Source organism: Zootoca vivipara, chromosome 11, assembly GCF_963506605.1.
Source record: "Zootoca vivipara chromosome 11, rZooViv1.1, whole genome shotgun sequence".
Lineage (NCBI taxonomy): Eukaryota > Metazoa > Chordata > Lepidosauria > Squamata > Lacertidae > Zootoca > Zootoca vivipara.
This window is the reverse complement of record NC_083286.1, coordinates 56,202,563-56,220,873: the sequence shown is the minus strand read 5'-3', so window position 1 is coordinate 56,220,873 and position 18,311 is coordinate 56,202,563. Positions and strand designations below refer to the sequence as shown.

The 18,311-nt window shown below is 43.1% G+C and overlaps 1 protein-coding gene across 4 annotated transcripts in view; it reads left to right on the top strand.

Annotated features, from left to right (window-relative positions):
- The window catches only part of SETBP1 (SET binding protein 1), a 260,050-nt gene extending 251,274 nt beyond the window's left edge, over positions 1 to 8,776 (top strand). For all 4 annotated transcript variants that reach the window (XM_035100397.2, XM_035100398.2, XM_035100399.2 and 1 more), the window contains one exon: positions 1,546 to 8,776. In XM_035100397.2, coding sequence (XP_034956288.2) covers positions 1,546 to 2,093 — 548 coding nt within the window. In that variant the 3' untranslated portion in view covers positions 2,094 to 8,776. The remainder of the gene's footprint in view (positions 1 to 1,545) is intronic.
- The last annotated feature ends 9,535 nt before the right edge of the window (positions 8,777 to 18,311 follow it).

The following is an 18,311-nucleotide window of genomic DNA, read 5'->3' as shown; positions in this document are numbered from 1 at the left end:
ATCCAATTATGTTTTTTAAAAACTCAATACAACAGTGTTGGGGTTGCTTGATGTTGTTTTTAAAATGAAACCTTCCAAATGGCAGAAGTGTGTGGGGGTGTTTATATTTCTTCCACTACATAGTTCATAGTTTTCTATTGTGAAGTCTCCAACAGCAGCTGTATTTTTAACATGGCCAGCATGGTTGCAATCCATTAATATAGTAGTCATTCCGGAAATGAGACTTCATAGAAAATCTGTCTGCCTTCTGAAGACTTCCAGGAGTGCTTGAATAGTAAAATGTAACTGAAGGTGTGGGAACTTCTGAACTGAAGTTAATTTAGAGGGAATCTAATATAGAGAGAATTGTTTTTCCACGGAATCAGAGAACTGTAGAGTTGGAAGGGACCCTAAAGTTCATCTAGTCCAGGGTTTCCCAAACTTGGGTCTCCAGCTACTTTTGGACTACAATTCTCATCATCCCTGACCACTGCTCCTGCTAGCTAGGGATGGTGGGAGTTGTAGTCCAAGTTTGGGAAACTCTGATCTAGTACAGCACCCGGCAATGCATGAATCACAGCTAAAGAATCTCTGGCCATACAACCGCTGTTTATAAACCTTTTCCACTGTTAAACAGCTCTTGCCATCAGAAAGTTCTTCCTAATGTTTAGGTGAAATCTTCCTTTCCTGTAATTTGAATTCATTGGTTCAAGTCCTACCCCCACCCACCCGAGCAGCAGAAAACAAGTTTTCTCCATCATCCGCATGACAACCCTTCAGATGTTTGAAGATAACTATCACATCACCTCTCTGTCTTTTCTTCTCCATACTAAACATTCTCAACCATTGCGCATAAGGCTTGGTTTCCAGACCTTTTATCACCTTGGTCACCCTCTTCCAGCTTGTCAATATCCTTCTTAAGATTGGTTTTGGCCAATGCAGAACAGAGCAGTACTATTACAGTTGAGAGGTATTGACCTTGTCAATGGATGATAGTATTCGATATGCTAAGGACTTGTGCTGCCAGGCAGAGAGTATTGAATCTGGGCCACATACAATAAATGTTATCTATCTATATATCTATCATCTATCTCCAGAGGGTGGAAAGAAGGGAAACTCCAAAATCGCATTGAAAACTTTTTTTCTCCCAAAAAGGGAAGGAAGCAAGAAGCCATTAGTGCCGCAACAATTCATACCTTGAAAGAACATTGGGGCCAATGATACATTAGGAAATGAAAACTGTGTTTCCTTGCTGGAATGTTACTAATTTTAATTCATTAATTCAGGCAGTTTACTAAGGTAATATCAATGGCAAGCTTACAGGCACATTATATAAATTGCTGTTCTTCTGTGACAGTCTTTATAATAAATAATTCTGAAATATTTTCTGTTATTCTGTTCTGTATGCAGCTTCCCATCTTTGGGCCATTTTTCATAATCTGCAGCCCCGGCGAATCTTTTCGCTAGCTGGCATTAATCATGCCACAACCCTTGTTTTCCACAAGCCCCGCGTGACAGTTTCGATTTATTCCAAACTTAATCACCGTCGTTTCCTCTCCCCTGCAGCCAACTCGCCGCTCAAGAAACGATTCAAGCGCTGTGAGATCGAAGCGATCCAATGCGAGGTGCGCAAGATGTGCAACTACAACAAGATCCTCTCCACCAAGAAGAACCTGGATCACGTCAACAAGATCCTGAAAGCCAAGCGGCTGCAGAGACAATCAAAGACGGGCAATAACTTTGTCAAGAAGCGGCGAGGGCGGCCACGCAAGCAGCCCCTCTCCTTCGACGAAGACTTCAGAGACCAAATGCCAGTTTTGGAGAAATGCGTCGACCTGCCTTGCAAACGGGGGCAAAGGTTTGCGCTGAACCCTTTGATACTGGAACAAACAGCCAACAGCCACGATACCATCTCAGCCACCATCGAGGCTGTGATACACATGGCCCGAGAGACGTCTCAGCCGCCCCCTCCGCCACCGCCTCCTCCTCCTTCACGGACGCCGAAAGCCGGGAAGAGGAAGAGCAAAGCGCAACAGCACGCAGGGGCAGAGGACGGAGTGAAGGTGAAAAGGCACCGGAAAACTAGAGGGTGTGAAAGCGAAGCCCTCCCCTAGTAAGAGACGTGGCCAATCAAAAGACAGTGCTGGGTGGTTTAGCGCCCTGGGACCAAGGGACCAGGGTGCTGAGATGGGCAGGTCCGCTTGGCATCTTCCGCAGCATCAGACTTGCTCTGTATTTCAGTAGTGCAGCAGCCGTTAAAAAAAAAAAATTGAGATAGGAATGACCAATAATAATTACAATAATGACAAAACTTTGGCATTAGCCCTTAGGTTAATAGTGGGGGGATTGGGTGCTGGGGGAGATGTTCAAACCTAGCGAGTCCACCAGTTTTTGCAGAGTTTCTGTTAACAAAAAACCAGCTTTGTCGTTCTCATGTCTCGGAAGGGAAAGAGGGAAGCATCCCGCTTAAAGTCACCTGGCCGAACTGGCAGTATCCCTGCTGCTAGGATGGTCAGCAAGCTCTTACTTAGTAGGAGCTGTTCTGCCCCCTTTTTGCAGATGCATTGCAGGGAGAAATTCACCACCACCACCAGCAGCAGCAGCAGCCTTTGGAGCCACTGCTGCTGCACGAAGGGGGGTGGGGGATTGCACCCATCAGATTTCTGCATGCTATGCCACCTTTTAAGGCACAAGGGCACCCTCTGTCAAGGAACAAAGCTGGCCGCCCTCAGAGTGGAAATTACCTTCACTTTTCAACAAAACAAAACAAAAAGTGTAAATTCCTCAACTGTGCTCTTGGTTTTGAACTGCTTTGAAAGTATTTGCATTTTGTTTTATAGAGGTTTGGGGTGTGGTTTTCTTCCTTCCTTCCTTTCTAGAAACTCTTGCCAGGCTCCAGGCAACTGAATCGCTAACTCTTCAATCTTATAATTTCCCTTCTCCCTCCCTGCACAAAATAATTTGCAAGTGGCAAGTAATATAGGCGAGAGAAGTGGAGCCCTTCCCTGCGGAACAAGGTGAATCTCCAGTCACCATCCAAAATTGTAACCGAATAGCGGAGCGCATCCCATAAAGGCGGGGGGGGGGAGCCAACTTTTCACTAAGATGGTCTTCGCACTTGACCTCATTGGTGGTTTAGTTTGACAGTAGAGCAAGGCATGGGATATGTTAGCAAAGAACAGAAGGAATGAAGGGGCAATGTTACTCTGAAGAGGCAAGCGATCTAGAATGGATAGGAGCCTGCGAAAAAATTGCTGCCCAAGGGTAACTTGGAGCAAACGTTTTTGCAAGATCTCATCCGAGCAGTGTAGCATGATGCCTTGACTTGTTTTCCAATAATGAAAACAACAAAAGTCGTTTTTAAAATAATAGTAATAATAATAATTCAAATAGAATGAAGCCAGAGAAAGAAATATGTCACTAAAATTAAAGTGTTCTTATCTAAAATTATAATAATCTTACTGTTCAAAGGGTATCACCACTGCTGTTGAGTTAATGCCATTTTGAACACTTCCCTCAACCCCCGTTGTGGTTGCCTTAAGAAACTGAAAATATTTTTTTTCCTTTGTACATAATGTAATTATAAAAAAAAGAAAAGAAAGGGGGAAAATCAGTTTGCATGGACACAAACTGTGTGTGACAAATTGTCTCTTTAAATCGTCAGTTTCATTTGTCGGGTTAAAATTCAAAGTGTAATTTTATCCACTTTTTAAGCTTAGATATACATATCTATATCTCAAGCAAGTTTCCATACCAAATCAAGTAACTCTTATTTGTTTTTTGTTTTTTTGCTTTAAGCAAAGCTGTTCAGACTAAACACAAATGTTGAAAATACTATTTCATTGCAGCAATAGTACTTTCTTTTTAAAAGAAAAAAAAAGGAATGAAAGCTGTTGACATATTTAAAACCAGTACCTGACAAATTCCTTTCCTCTCCTCCATTACTTTCTCGTGTGATAGAGATACCTTAGTTGAGGTGCAACTTCTGCTATCAGAAGTTCATACTGGAGAAACATGGGGAACTTAATTCAGCGACACCCAAGCCAATTTTTGAATCTGGTAACTGATATCTAGCAGAGAAAATTATAATCAGCAGAACACTTACGTTAAAAACAAACAAAATCCTTACCCCTTTCCCTGGCCCTAAAACCTATTTAAATATTTCCCACGGCTTACTTGCAAATTGCCATTGGATGCATCAGACTCTACGAAATCTGGGTCTCCCCTTAACTATGAAAAAAAGAATTCATGTACATGTGATGGAGCCTGCCACAAGCATTGAAAAGAATGAGGCGTTTCACCTGCATGGGACACTCCTCTGCACCTATTTTGAATAGTATTGGGGTACCAGAAACATACAGGATTAAGCCATTGAGCAACACGCCACACATAGTCAATAAGAATGAATTTGGGGGGGGGGGGTTCAGGAGTCAGACCTGCTAGGTTGCACCAATAGGCTTCCTCCCATTTGTAAGACCCTTTTCAAACTTAACATTTTCAAGTTTCAAAGCCGCTTCAGAAGGGTCTGTCCCCACTTTGCTCCAGTAATTTACGGCTGTTTCTCCTTCCGCCACTTCCAATCTGGCCTTGTACCCATCTGCTTCTAGCTGTCCACACTCATTGTCATGGCAGCTTCTCAGTCATTTGGACTGGCTTGACCATCCCTTCTCCACCCAGTTGCCATTCTGCCATGATGTATAAAAACTCTTAGGCAAAGACCATGCAAGAATGCCTGGGAGACGGTGGGCATTTTGCCCATATTTTCTTTCTTCCTTTCCTTCCTTCCTCACGGGGAATAGTGCTTTGCCATTTGCAATTTCCTACATTGCCATGCAACCCAAAGCAAGTGTGTGCTTTGTGTAATGCAAGAATGGGGAGACGAGGGTGGATCTGGTTCTCCAAATGCGGAGAACGCATACTGAAGTCCAGATCATGGCAGACAGTTACGGCGCCCCTCACTCCATTCAGGTGTGTCTTGTTTTATGGCAAGCCTGCACAAGTTCTGACTCACCAAGCCAAATGCAGCCCAACGGCCATGTACTTACTTGCAAACAGCGCTGAAGTGTCTCTTGCCAGACAGGCTACCATGGTATCAATGGCCAAAAGCTACGGTTTGACTTGCTGGGTCACAAATTGTGCATAACTGTCACCAGCCCATTAAACCCCCTTCAAATTTGATCAGGAATACAGGAAGCCACCTCTTACCAAGTCTGACTTTTGGTCTATCTAGCTCAGTAGAGGCTCTCCTGGATTTCAGATGGAGAATCTCTCCCAGTTCTACCTGGAGATGCCAAGGATTGAAACCGGGACCTTCTGCATGCAAAGCAGATGCCCTGGCACAGAGATTTGAGCCTTCCCATTCGACCCACACATGTTAGAAGGCATTAACCCTAATATTGGAGGGGGGGACATCTGAGCTATTTAGTATCAAGGAGCACTTGAGATGTTGTGTATCTGATAACCACCACAGATCCTTTCAGGCCAAATCAGTTCCTGTTAGCTTTGTTTTTCTAGCAGAGTTACCCTTCACACACACACACACACACACACACACACACACACACACACACATGCCTGTGAGTAGGTGCCATGACAATGCCATCACATGTTTTGGGTGAATTTGGTATATACCTGCAAAAAACCGCTATGGCATTGGAGCACTTCATAGATCAATTTTGTTAACTAGTACATGCAGAGGTGGAAAAGCAACCTAGTATACTACAGAAATGGGGACACAGGACCAGCCACTGTTTTATGCCAGGTGTACAGAGAGCGAGAGGCACGTCTTTGCCCTTGCAAAATATTTGATGCCCTCCTGTAACCATGCCCCACTCTTTGTCCAGGAAGGTTATCTACATTGGACTGAGCACTACAGATCTTCCCCATCCCAGCAGTGATAAAGCAGACAAAGGGACACTAATGGTGCAATCCTATGTGTGTCTGTTTAGAAGTCGCATTGATTTGAGTGGAACTTGCTTTCAGGAAATCGTGTCTAGGACTGCAGCCTCAAGCTGCAATTCTGGGCATCCTTGCTGGGACTAAACCCCATTGAACCCAATGGGACTCGTTTCCACTTGAACATGCGTAGAATTGGACTACAGTGGTACCTCTACTTACGAATTTAATGTGTTCCGAACACACATTTGCAAGTTGAAAAAAATTGTAAGTCGAATCCCATAGGAATGCATTGGGAGAAAAAAATTGCAAGCAACCCTATCTAAAAATTCGTAAGTAGAAAAAATCCTATCTAAACCGCATCCAAGATGGCGGACGGAGCTCCATTTGTAAGTAGAAAAATTCGCAAGTAGAGTTATTTGTAAGTAGAGGTACCACTGTACAAATGTCTGTCCATCTTAGGCGCAAGTCTCATTGGCCAACCATCTTTATATTGCGTTTCAAGCTACTGCCAGCATTTAACAACTGGGCTGCAAAACCCCTACCCATTTATGTTCCTCCTCTCTCGCCTCCCCCTCCCTCCATTTAAATGCTATGAAAACAAAAGATATACCGCTTCCCATGCAATGAATGAGCCACACTGAAGCCATAGACTTTTAGCCAGTATCCCAAACTTTCACAGCAGCCTGCATGGGATAGCTCTTGAGGGTATTGCTTTCCCACGAGACTTTGCGAAACGAAACATAAAAATGAAGTGAGGAGACGCTGCGGCCCACATATCTAGCCTGACCAATACCTAGCACACACTGCAACACAGTCTCAACCCAACCCTGTTCCCTCCAGATTCCATTAGAAACTGCTGTAATATTTGGGGCTCAGAGGCGTCACTCATACAAGAGCAAGCTGATGCTGTTAGATGGCCACACAGATTAGTGTTTTGTGTGTCGCATAGCCTGTCCATACAATTAAAAAGCCACTGACAGAAATAGTAAGATAAAGGAATGTGCTACATTTAGATTGCCCAGGATTTAATTTTTAGGGCTCAAGGCTGCACAACACTACACAATCTTTGAACAATGTGCTTTTTTAGATAAAAGCAAAAAAATTCACCCCCATCCCTTCCATTTCCTTAGTTGAGGAGATGTTTTAAATTCCCAAAACACATCTGCCAGACCCAAGTGTTTCTTTGTTTTTCAAATGTGATGGGGGACAGGAGGCAGGTCTCTGGGTCTTGATGCAGCTCTATGTCTAAAGGCGCATGCCAGCCTGTTCAGTAGGGCACAGATAAGCATTGGGAATATGCGCCAGGAGGTGCACATGGAAATCCCCATGTGCGTGCAGACCCCCGCTCACGGGATCAGGGCCATGGTGTTCTTTCAGTGCATCAGTGCAACCGATTCTGCACTGCAGTTTCAAAGACCTCACTTAAGATCTGTTTGAAGGGAAGGGCAAAGTTTGCCCACAGGAATCAATCTCAGTGAAAATGGTGGTTGGATAGACATACCGAAATATTGCAACGTTGGAGTTTCACTGTCAATAATGTGACGGCGGATGAAAAGTATAATCTTGCTTTAGAAACAGTATGGTTCATTGATGACGCTTCTGTCTTGGGCCATGATAAAGATGCGCCACAATCTGTCCCCCACCTGCCCTGATTCCCTCCCCCCCCCCCGATTCAAATGAGTTTGGAGGAAGTTAGAATCTCATGTATTTTTTATACAGCTCTGCATTCTGGTAAGCACATGCTCTCTTTTTCAGTTTTCCAGTGGGAATGCCCTCCAGAGTGAGGTCTGTTTTGGACATGTAGATTGAGTGATATTTTCAACTGAGACAAATCCCATCCCTAAAAAAGCGAGGTGCCGCCATTACTGATTTACACCTCGATCCTGTATATAAATATCTGCTGGTATTTGGTTAGCCAGGATCCTGGACTCGATGGGCCTTTGGTCTGATCCAGCAGGGCTCCAATGAAATCCTTAATATTGAGATAGCATCATCGTTATTTGAAAATTTGTTGCCTCTGTTGGCTTTCCTCCATTCAAGCAGTTTTAGCTTTTAAGGCAGAAAGTCTTTAGGATTGGGTTGTTAATCCAACAAGCACATTTCAGCAATGATATCTACAGAAGATCTCTTCATAAAAAGCCTGCCTATATAGTAATAAAACAAGAAGTCGTTTAGAAGCTTGTTTTCCTCTTTCAAGTGGATGGGGGAGATTGAAAGAAAGGAGAGGGGATGCCAGTTTTGTCAATGGGAGGGAGTGGGGAACAGTACAAGCCCACGTCGTACGGTCTGTTTATTTTTTTTAATGCTGTTTCTTAAATAGTAATACTAAATGCACACAAAGTGTTAAATATGTATATACTGTATTTCAAAATTAAAAAAAAATCCTACAAAAACAAATGGGGCACAAGATTGTTCTATAAGTCGTGCTGGCTACTTTTTAGTTTATACTCATAAGTGGTTTTTAAAAGCCTTTTTTAACGTGTAATTTGCATGTTCTACTTTGATTGTATGTAAACATATTTTAGAGCAAAAAAATGTATTTGTATTTTATTGAATATAGAGGCAAGACAAAAAAACTTGTACATTTGTTTGAAATGTTCTTTTTGTAACGGTTTTTATTCATGAAGCATTTTTGTACATTTAAAAAAATGGATACAGACTTGCTGTTATTTGAGGGTTAGGTACATCTGGCATGCTAAATTGTCATGCTCTTTCATGATTTTAGATGTTGGTTTTTAAACATTTTTTTCTAAAAGGACGCTCCAGTCTTTTCGCTACCAGATCAGGTTAGCACAGTATAGAGCACTTAACTATTAAAAAAAAAATACCAGAAAAAGGGGGGGAAGTTAATCCTATTCATATGTTATTCATTGTGTGAAATTAAAGGAATTCAAATCAGTCTACCATGAGTTGTGAATTCTTTTGTCTTATTTTCCATCTGGTTCCCATCACAGAGGAGTTTAATAGCTCTGAGGATACAAATGGAGCCACTCCACCAGCCCTCTTTTGTGGTCATGGATAAATCTGGGTTTCAGGGGGTTTTTCCTTAAAAAAAAAAAGTTAGAGAGAGAGAGAGAGAGTAGTGTAGGCCTCTTTCTCTAAGAGCAGTGGCAAATATTGAGTCTGGGAAAGTGGTAAATCATTATTCTGAAGGAATGCAAGCAGCCTTATTCCCATTGCTGAGTCTTCCACTTCCCGACTCAGTTCACACATGCATGTTCATTCATCCTTTGATTACTGCAAGTAGCAAGTAAAGGATGCAGGTGGCGCTGTGGTCTAAAACACTGAGCCTCTTGGGCTTGCCAATCAGAAGGTTGGAGGTTTGAATCCGCACGATGGGATGAGCTTCCATTGCTCTGTCCCAGGTCCTGCCAACCTAGCAGTTCGAAAGCACGCCAGTGCAAGTAGATAAATAGGTACCGCTGCAGCGGGAAGGTAAACGGCGTTTCCGTGTGTTCTGGTTTCCGTCACGGTGTTCCGTTGCGCCAGAAGTGGTTTAGTGCTGCCGGCCACATGACCTGGAAAGCTGTCTCTGGACAAACGATGGCTCCCTCAGCCTGAAAGCGAGGTGAGTGCAGCAAGCCAGTCACCTTTGACTGGGCTTAACTGTCCAGGGGTCCTTTATCTTTACCTTTTACTGCAAGTAGCAACTGATGAGTTGCCTCCGTCCTCAGAGGTCAAAGATTCCCGCCATTCCAATTCAGCAGAATTCGGGCTGCATCAAAACAACTTGTTTTGCTTTGCACACAACATTGGTTCTGATTTGTCTGCAGGGTGCTTACATGACAAGTTAGTGTTGATAATTCGGGTAGGGTGGGGTTATTTCCTTGTGAAGTACTCCTCACTGGGTCCACACTTAGGCAGTGGCACAACTGGCTTGGAGCCATGGTTTCAATGAAGCTTGAGTCATGCTCATGCAATTCCTACGGGCATCCGTTTAACCACTGTGAAAACAAAATAAGCCTTGGGCCTCATTCAGAGGAGCATGTTCTTATGTTCTTAATACTGGTGGAGAGGACATGTGCCCGCTTGTTAAAGGAGTTGAGCTTTGGTACTACCCCTAAAATGGACACAAGTACTGCAGTCAATGCCTTTTCCTTCCACATCTCTACATATCCTGTCCACCTAGGGATGGATATCTGTCAATATTGGTTCTCTTGCTTGCTCGTTTTCCCAGTCTTAAATTCAGTTCTCCAGATCCTTGCAGCAATGCACATTATTTTTTGAGATACAAAAATCTGTCAATTTTAGTGTGAATTTCCCCTAATAAACACATCTTTTGTATGCAGTTTTGACGAATATACATGATTTTGCAAGCTGGTTATTTTCACTCATCATTTATGCACATTTCCCCCCAATCTATGTATTTTTGTAAACATTGCTTGCCTTGAGAATTACATAGCAAAATTCAGAGAAGTGCAAATTTCAAAGGATCACTGTATTTTGGTTTGAGAAGTGCAAAGTAGGTCGCTTCTCTTTAAAATGCAAACAAAACCCAATGTCTGCCCACCCCCGTGTCCATCGCTACCACAGCAGATCAGAGCAATGGATTCAGGAGTTGGTATTTCCAGAAAATTATTCCACTACCACCTCTGTATTTAATTTAGTTTGGATTAGTCATTTGCAGTGACCCGATTCCAGGATTTCTGTGCCCTATGGCTGTTTATGCCACTAACTCAGGGATATACAAGGACAACAGGAGGAGAGAGGGTGTCCTTGCAGACTAGGTCACTATGACAAACGTCAGGCTACAAATATCTGTTGTGGTTGTTTTAACTTTTTGTTACTTGGCTTTCCACACTGGCGAATAGCTTTTCATTTAGACTCATTAAACCACCCCCAGCCCAAATGAGAAAGAGTGATCATTCTGCTACTCCCCAAATGCCTTTGTCCTTCATTCAGAGGAGAGATCGCTTAGGACGTCTAATAGGTGTCAAAACTCATATATTGCTGATTGAAATGCCATGATAAATGTGCCAAGGCCATGGCAAGGGAGCGGGGGAGAGATGATGGTACTCCATACTCAGGGCCGGCCCATGCATGAGGCAAGGTGAGGCGATCGCCTCGGGTGGCAGGGTCCACAGGGCCAGCATATCAAGCCTCCAAGGACTGCATCACATGTAGATATTCACTCCCATATTGTGTCTGGTATAGGAACTCCCATCTTGTTCCCCTTCTGGCTGTGGAAGCACCACTTTGTGGTTTGCCTCAGGTGGCAAAGTATCTTGGGCCTGCCCTGTTCATACTACTGAGTACTGTCACAAAAAGCACTGGTTAATATAATAATAACTGATAATATTATCAATAGCTCGGTCCCAACTCCTGCCAACCTAGCAGTTCGAAAGCACGTCAAAATGGAAGTAGATAAATAGGAACCGCTACAGCGGGAAGGTAAACGGCGTTTCCATGTGCTGCTCTGGTTTGCCAGAAGCGGCTTTGTGATGCTGGCCACATGACCTGGAAGCTATACGCCGGCTCCCTTGGCCAATAATGTGAGATGAGCGCGCAACCCCAGAGTCGGTCACGACTGGACCTAATGGTCAGGGGTCCCTTTACCTTTACCTTTTACTCTTAATATAATATTAATAATATAAGTTATTACCATTATTATTTAGATATTAATATCAACAATAAAGTAGGTTATTATTATTATTATTATTATTATTATTATTATTATTATTATTATTATTTAGCAATCAGAGAAGAAATTATGCATCACTCAACAGTGTAGCTTAAACAAGGTAGTCATAGACTTTTTTATTTTTTATAAAAAGAAATCCTTGTATTTCCTCTTTTCTTTCCCAAAACACTAAGCAACAAATTCCGTGCTTTCTAAGTAAAGAGTTCAAATTATACGAGGGCCTCAGTTTGCGTTTAAAAGTAAGCCTACCTAATCGGCACTTCTCAAAAAAATGGGCAATCCTTCAAAATTTGCACCTGCTCTCCAACCAGGTTATAGGTACACAAATGCGTACAATAGGGTAAATTGGGCATTAAAAATGCATATATTATTGAGAATAATGTAGAAAAAATTATATTTGGGGAATTTTCTTTGCAGAAACGAGTATATTAGGTAATATTGCATAACTACAGAACTTGGTATATTCAGAGAAATTTGCACTGGGGAATCCTTTTTTTAAAAAAAAAAACCAAATGCAAACCAGTCTAGAAATGTGGAGAAGCAGAGAAACCAAAACTAACAGATTCCCCAGAGGAGAGTTAGAAGGGAATTTTTTTGTGTCCCTAAAAATCCAACATGTGCTACTTCCATAGAACCTCTCCCACCAGGTCATACTGAGTGCCATCTTTTTATGCCAAGTCACCCATAAGTCCCCCCCCCCCCTCAAAGTCCTATTGCCTTGAGAAAATTGCATTTTCTACATTTGCTTGTGGATGGGGTGAAGCTCTCTTACTTGTCCTTGAATTTCATAGATTCCAGGAATATGAAAGCAGAGGATAGCCTCTTCTTTAACATCTGTCCTTGACAGATGTCAAATCAACCATTCCTTGAAAGGTTTCTTGAATCTTATCCAGGAAAACCGATCACAGGAAAATAGGCAGCATTTATTCTGTTGCTGAAATATCCTTGCACTAGAAATTTGCAGGAAGCAAGTTTCCTGCATATTTAACTCATTAAACATGTACTCAATAACATTGCCATGCTGCAGTTCCACCTAGCCCAGTATTGTCTACTCTGACTGGCAGTAGCTCTCTAGGGTCTCTCTTATTGATGGGTTGTTCCATAACCTGCTACTCGATCCTTTTAATAACTTTGTAAGAAGAACACATGCACCAAATTTGCTTTTACCACTCCTGCTGGGATTCAGAGGGCATCTGGTAAATTCTGGCTACTTAACTTAGCATTTTGGACTCACAGCTGTCCATGGAGGCACAGGTTAATTCTGTGTCCAGGGCGGCTGTCTACCAGCTCTATCTGGTACGCAGGCTGATACCCTACCTGCCCGCAGACTGTCTCACCAGAGTGGTGCATGCTCTAGTTATCTCCCGCTTAGACTACTGCAATGCGCTCTATGTGGGGCTACCTTTGAAGGTGACCCGGAAACTGCAATTAATCCAGAATGCGGCAGCTAGACTGGTGACTGGGAGCAGCCGCCGAGACCACATAGCACCGGTCCTAAGAGACCTACATTGGCTCCCAGTACGTTTCCGAGCACAATTCAAAGTGTTGGTGCTGACCTTTCAAGCCCTAAACGGCCTCGGTCCTATATAGCTGAAGGAGCATCTCCACCCCCATTGTTCAGCCCGGACACTGAGGTCCAGCGCCAAGGGCCTTCTGGCGGTTCCCTCACTGCAAGAAGCAAAGCTACAGGGAACCAGGCAGAGGGCCTTCTCAGTAGTGAACGCCCTCCCATCGGAGGTCAGGGAGATAAACAACTACCTGACATTTGGAAAACACCTAAAGTTTAGGGAAGTTTTTAATCTGTGATATTTTAATGTATTTTTATATTTGTTGGAAGCCGCCCAGAGTGGCCGGGGAAACCCAGCCAGATGGGCGGGGTATAAATAATAAATAATAAATAAATAAAAAATTATAATCTGTTCCAGGAAAACTTACATAATGCATTGTTAAAGATAATTTTTTCACTCATATAGAGGAACAAGTCTTGCTGAAAAAGACCCAGCGTAGCTTATGCAAGCATTAGTACTGTCCAACTACCTTGTTAGGCTAGAGGTGATCTGGAAGACAATGTATATTTAGACTTCCAAAAAGCTTTTGATAAATTATGTGGCCAAAGACTGCCAAGTAAAGTTAGCAGTTAGGGGATAGGTTGTGGATCAGTATCTAGTTAAAGAACAGGAAGCCGAATAGGAATAAAATGGAATCCCTCAATGATCTTTTTTTTTTAAGGTAAGTGAGTTTAGTAGCAGGGAGTTCAAGCTTGCTGTTGTTGTTTAGTCGTTTAGTCGTGTCCGACTCTTCATGACCCCATGGACCATAGCACGCCAGGTACTCCTGTCTTGCACTGCCTCCCGCAGTTTGGTCAAACTCATGTTCGTAGCTTCGAGAACACTGTCCAACCATCTCGTCCTCTGTTGTCCCCTTCTCCTAGTGCTCTCCATCTTTCCCAACATCAGGGTCTTTTCCAGGGAGTCTTCTCTTCTCATGAGGCGGCCAAAGTATTGGAGCCTCAGCTTCAGGATCTGTCCTTCCAGTGAGCACTCAGGGCTGATTTCCTTCAGAATGGATAGGTTTGATCTTCTTGCAGTCCATGGGACTCTCAAGAGTCTCCTCCAGCACCAAAATTCAAAAGCATTCTTTATGGTCCAGCTCTCACTTCCATACATCACTACTGGGAAAACCATAGCTTTAACTATCTGGACCTTTATCGGCAAGGTGATGTCTCTGCTTTTTAAGATGCTGTCTAGGTTTGTCATTGCTTTTCTCCCAAGAAGCAGGGGTCTTTTAATTTCGTGACTGCTGTCACCATCTGCAGTGATCAAGGAGCCCAAGAAAGTAAAATCTCTCACTACCTCCACTTCTTCCCCTTGCTAGTGGCACCAAATTCTTCTGCGTGGCATGAACAAAAGAAGATTGTGTGGAAATCCTAAAAGATCTCTCCAAACTGAGTGAATTGGCATTGATATGACAAATGCAATTCAATGTAAGCCAGATGCACTTTAGAGAAAAAGATTCTGGCTTCCCATATACACTAATGGGGTCTGAACCAGTAGTAACTAACCAGAAAGTAGAATTTAGTATACAGAAACTGTTAAAAAGGCAAATTCCATGATAATTAAGAAAAGGATTAAAAATACAAATAGCTAATATTAAAATGCCATGGTGCAACCACATTTGGAATATGGCGCACAGTTCTGGCTAATTGACCATCTGAAAAACGAATATTGTGGAGTTGTGAAAATTTCAGAAAAGGGCAACCATAATGAAAAAGGGACTGGAACAACTTCCATATGAGGAAAGGCTATAGCATCTGGCACATTTAGTATTAAAAATGGCAAGTAAGGAAGGGATGATGTAGACTGAGAGAGGTTTTTCTCCCTCTCACACCACACTCGACAACATTCACCCACAATGAAGCTGAATGTTGAAAAATTTAGGATCGACAAAAAAGAGGTGCTAATAGCATTGTAGAGTTGGGAGGGAGCCAAAAGGTCATCTATTCCATCACCCTGCAATGCAGGAATCACAACCAGAGAATCCCTGACACAGTGGAAGAAATCACGTCACACAGTGGCATCCACGACCACAAGATGCAGCAATGGTCGCCATCTTGGATGGCTCCATTGGAAGGTCCATGGAGGAGAAGGCATTCAGTGGCCAGTGGCCATGATGACTGAGTATGACCTGTAGTGCTGGAGGTGGCATGCCTCTAAATATCAGTTTCTGGGAATTGCAGTGCTGTTGGACGTAGCATTGGAAAACCAGGTGAACAACTCTACCCCACTGACCACCATTGATTCCTGCTCTGTGTACGATGTTGACCCAGTTTGCATTTCACAGTAAACCATGGTTAGAACCAAACACCGGTTCAAGGTGGATAAGCAAAAGTCCTCACACCACTCCTCTCATACTCCACCAAAGCCATTCAGTGTTCCCATTCTGCACATTCAGAACCATAACCCACAAGTAACCAGTTTCCAACCTGGGTAAGCAACCCAGTGCCAAGTTCCCCACTAACACACTGCCCTCCATGCCACTGGCCCATGCCATCACCATCCTGGGCAAATAGACAGCCTGCCTGCCTGCCCAACTGTCACTAAGAAAACTGGGGAGCCAAATGAGTGCCAACTCGGGGGCAGCAAGGGCAGCTTAGAGCCGGAATGGAGCCTGAATTGCATGTTATACTAATGACTCCGCTGGATGACAAATGAGCAAGATTTCTTTATTTTTAGATGTCCACGAGAAAGAAAAATGCTCTTAAGAATAACTGTCGGCCCATAAATCCACTGGCCTTTCCCAGTCTCAGGCAACCTGTGCCTTTGCTGCTGTTCCAGGAAATGGTGGCTTCAAAAGAGCCTATCAAAAGAGTACATTATGTTTCCTGGACATCCTGCTTTATCGGAGGTTAATTTCTTCTGACGCACGTGGCCTGGTGCTGCCAACCAAGTCAAATGTATTTTACGCTTTACTTTTTTCTGCTGCCTCGCAGGCTTTTGTTGGGAATAAACGGGGGCGGGGGAGGGAAGCCAAAGATTTAAAAAAATGTATAAAGAAGTCTTGCCAAATGTTGTTAAATGATTTGATCCGCTGATGGCAAGATAGCATTGCTAAACAGATAAAAAGAGGGATTCCTGAGCCGGAGGCAATATTTTAATATGTTCTTGAAACTGCATTGTCTGTAAGATACTTGTGATAGCGGAGGGAAATGTATATAATAATGATGCATTCATATATCCTTGCCTCATTGGGCTGGATTAAAACTCTTCCATAAAGCAGTGGTTCCCCAACTTTTTTGGGGGGGGGGGGGCTAACGCCTTGGTTCCATAAATTTATTCCCAGTGTCACCTACCCTATAAAAAGCATTATTCAGAATAGTGGTGTACCCAAGCCACTGAGGTAATAACACAATAGCGTTCAAAGCAGTAACAATTACTTGCAAGTTTATTCAAAATCCAATTAAAACCGGTTTAATTAATTCAACTAAACTGATGAACTAGTATGCATAGAAATGTATATATCTGTTCACTTATCGATCTATCCTACATATTGTTCCAGGAAGTGTGTATTGGGTAGATTCAACTTTAAATGCAAAGTGAATCGAATTCTCCCCCATCCCTAAGCAGAGGACACCCAGGGAGATACAGACATAACTCATGGCTCTGTGTCTTTTTCTTGGTGCATGCATGAGCAAATGTTTCAAGATGAGCCATTTGTCAGTCTTAGATTTAGGTAAACTTCGACAGTTATTTCCTTGTTGTTTGGAAACCTAGTTTGGAAACCTAATTTGGTAGCGATTGGGAGCCCCTGATTAGGAGCTGTTACCTCTCATGCTAATGATTTGATTTTTTTTAAAAAAAGATTGCTGGTCCTCAACTTCTGTTTTGTGTGTGTTGAGCGGGATGGGACTCGTTCAACATCTCTCACCAAAGCAATAAATATCCATACCTCTGATTTACACATACACTAGTCTACGCTATGTTTTGTCAGATTTTATGACCCATTTATCGTCTCGTCTTCTCCTGGTTAAAGTTAATTATTTCTTAATTAATCATATCTACAGTATATTCTTTGCCAATCTGGCTATAAAAAATGCATTCATCACAGGCGATGGTCACAGCAGATCTGCCCATATCACAGTATGCATCAAATCTAGGCATATCTACTTGCTGTAAAGTCTGCATGTTGTTTTATAAACACATTTGGGAAAGGAGCAGATGTGAATAAATTCTGAAAGCAGTGGGTGAGACTATACACCCCATGGATCTATTTTGGGCTAGCTCTCAATTCATTCAGCTCTAGGTTCAGTCCCTTACATTACAGGCTTTTTGATTCTGTGACACAGTACAGTGGAACCTCAGTTTTCAAGTGTCTCAGAAGTCAAAGGATTTGGAACCCAAATGTCGAAAACCCAGAAGTGAATGCTTCCATTTTCATACGCGCCTCGGAAATCGAACGGCTTCCGAGGCGCGTTTCTCCATTTTTCTCAATGGAACTTGCCGACCGCCCATTGCGCCTTCACTGTCGAACATTTTGGAAGTCAGCATTTTTTCATCTCCGCCAAGCTAAGCAGTTGGTCCCTTATCTCTCTCTCCCTGACCTTGCCACTGTGATCCATGCAACGGTCACCTCCAGGCTTGATTATTGTAACTCACTCTATGTGGGGCTGCCCTTGAAACTGACCCAGAAACTCCAGAGGGTGCAGAATGCCGTGACGAGACTCCTCACGGGGTCCTCGCTGTGGGAGTACATTCATCCGGTGCTATACCAGCTCCCGGTGGAGTACAGGATCAGGTTTAAGGTGCTGGTTCTAACCTTTAAAGCCCTATACGGCCTAGGACCCTCGTACCTATGGGACCACCTCTCCTGGTATGCCCCATGGAGGACCTTAAGGTCTGTAAACAATAACACTCTGAAGATCCCAGGCCCCAGGGAGATTAGACTGGCCTCGACCAGAGCCAGGGCCTTTTCGGCCATGGCCCCGGCCTGGTGGAATGCTCTCACACAAGAAACCAGGGCCCTGTGGGATTTGACATCTTTCCACAGGGCCTGCAAGACAGAGCTGTTCCGCCAGGCCTTTGGTTGGGGTTCAGTCTGATTATTTTCTTTTTGTATAAGAACAAGCATTAAAGAGGCCTCCTTGCTCACTCACAGGTCCTTTATAAGACCAGTGGTAACATTTGGCCCTGGAGAATATTAACCACTCTCAATTTTACCTGTGTTCTGCTATCTGTCCAGATTTTAATTTGTTCTGAATTAATTTTAAGATGTATTCTAATTAATTGATTGCCTGTTT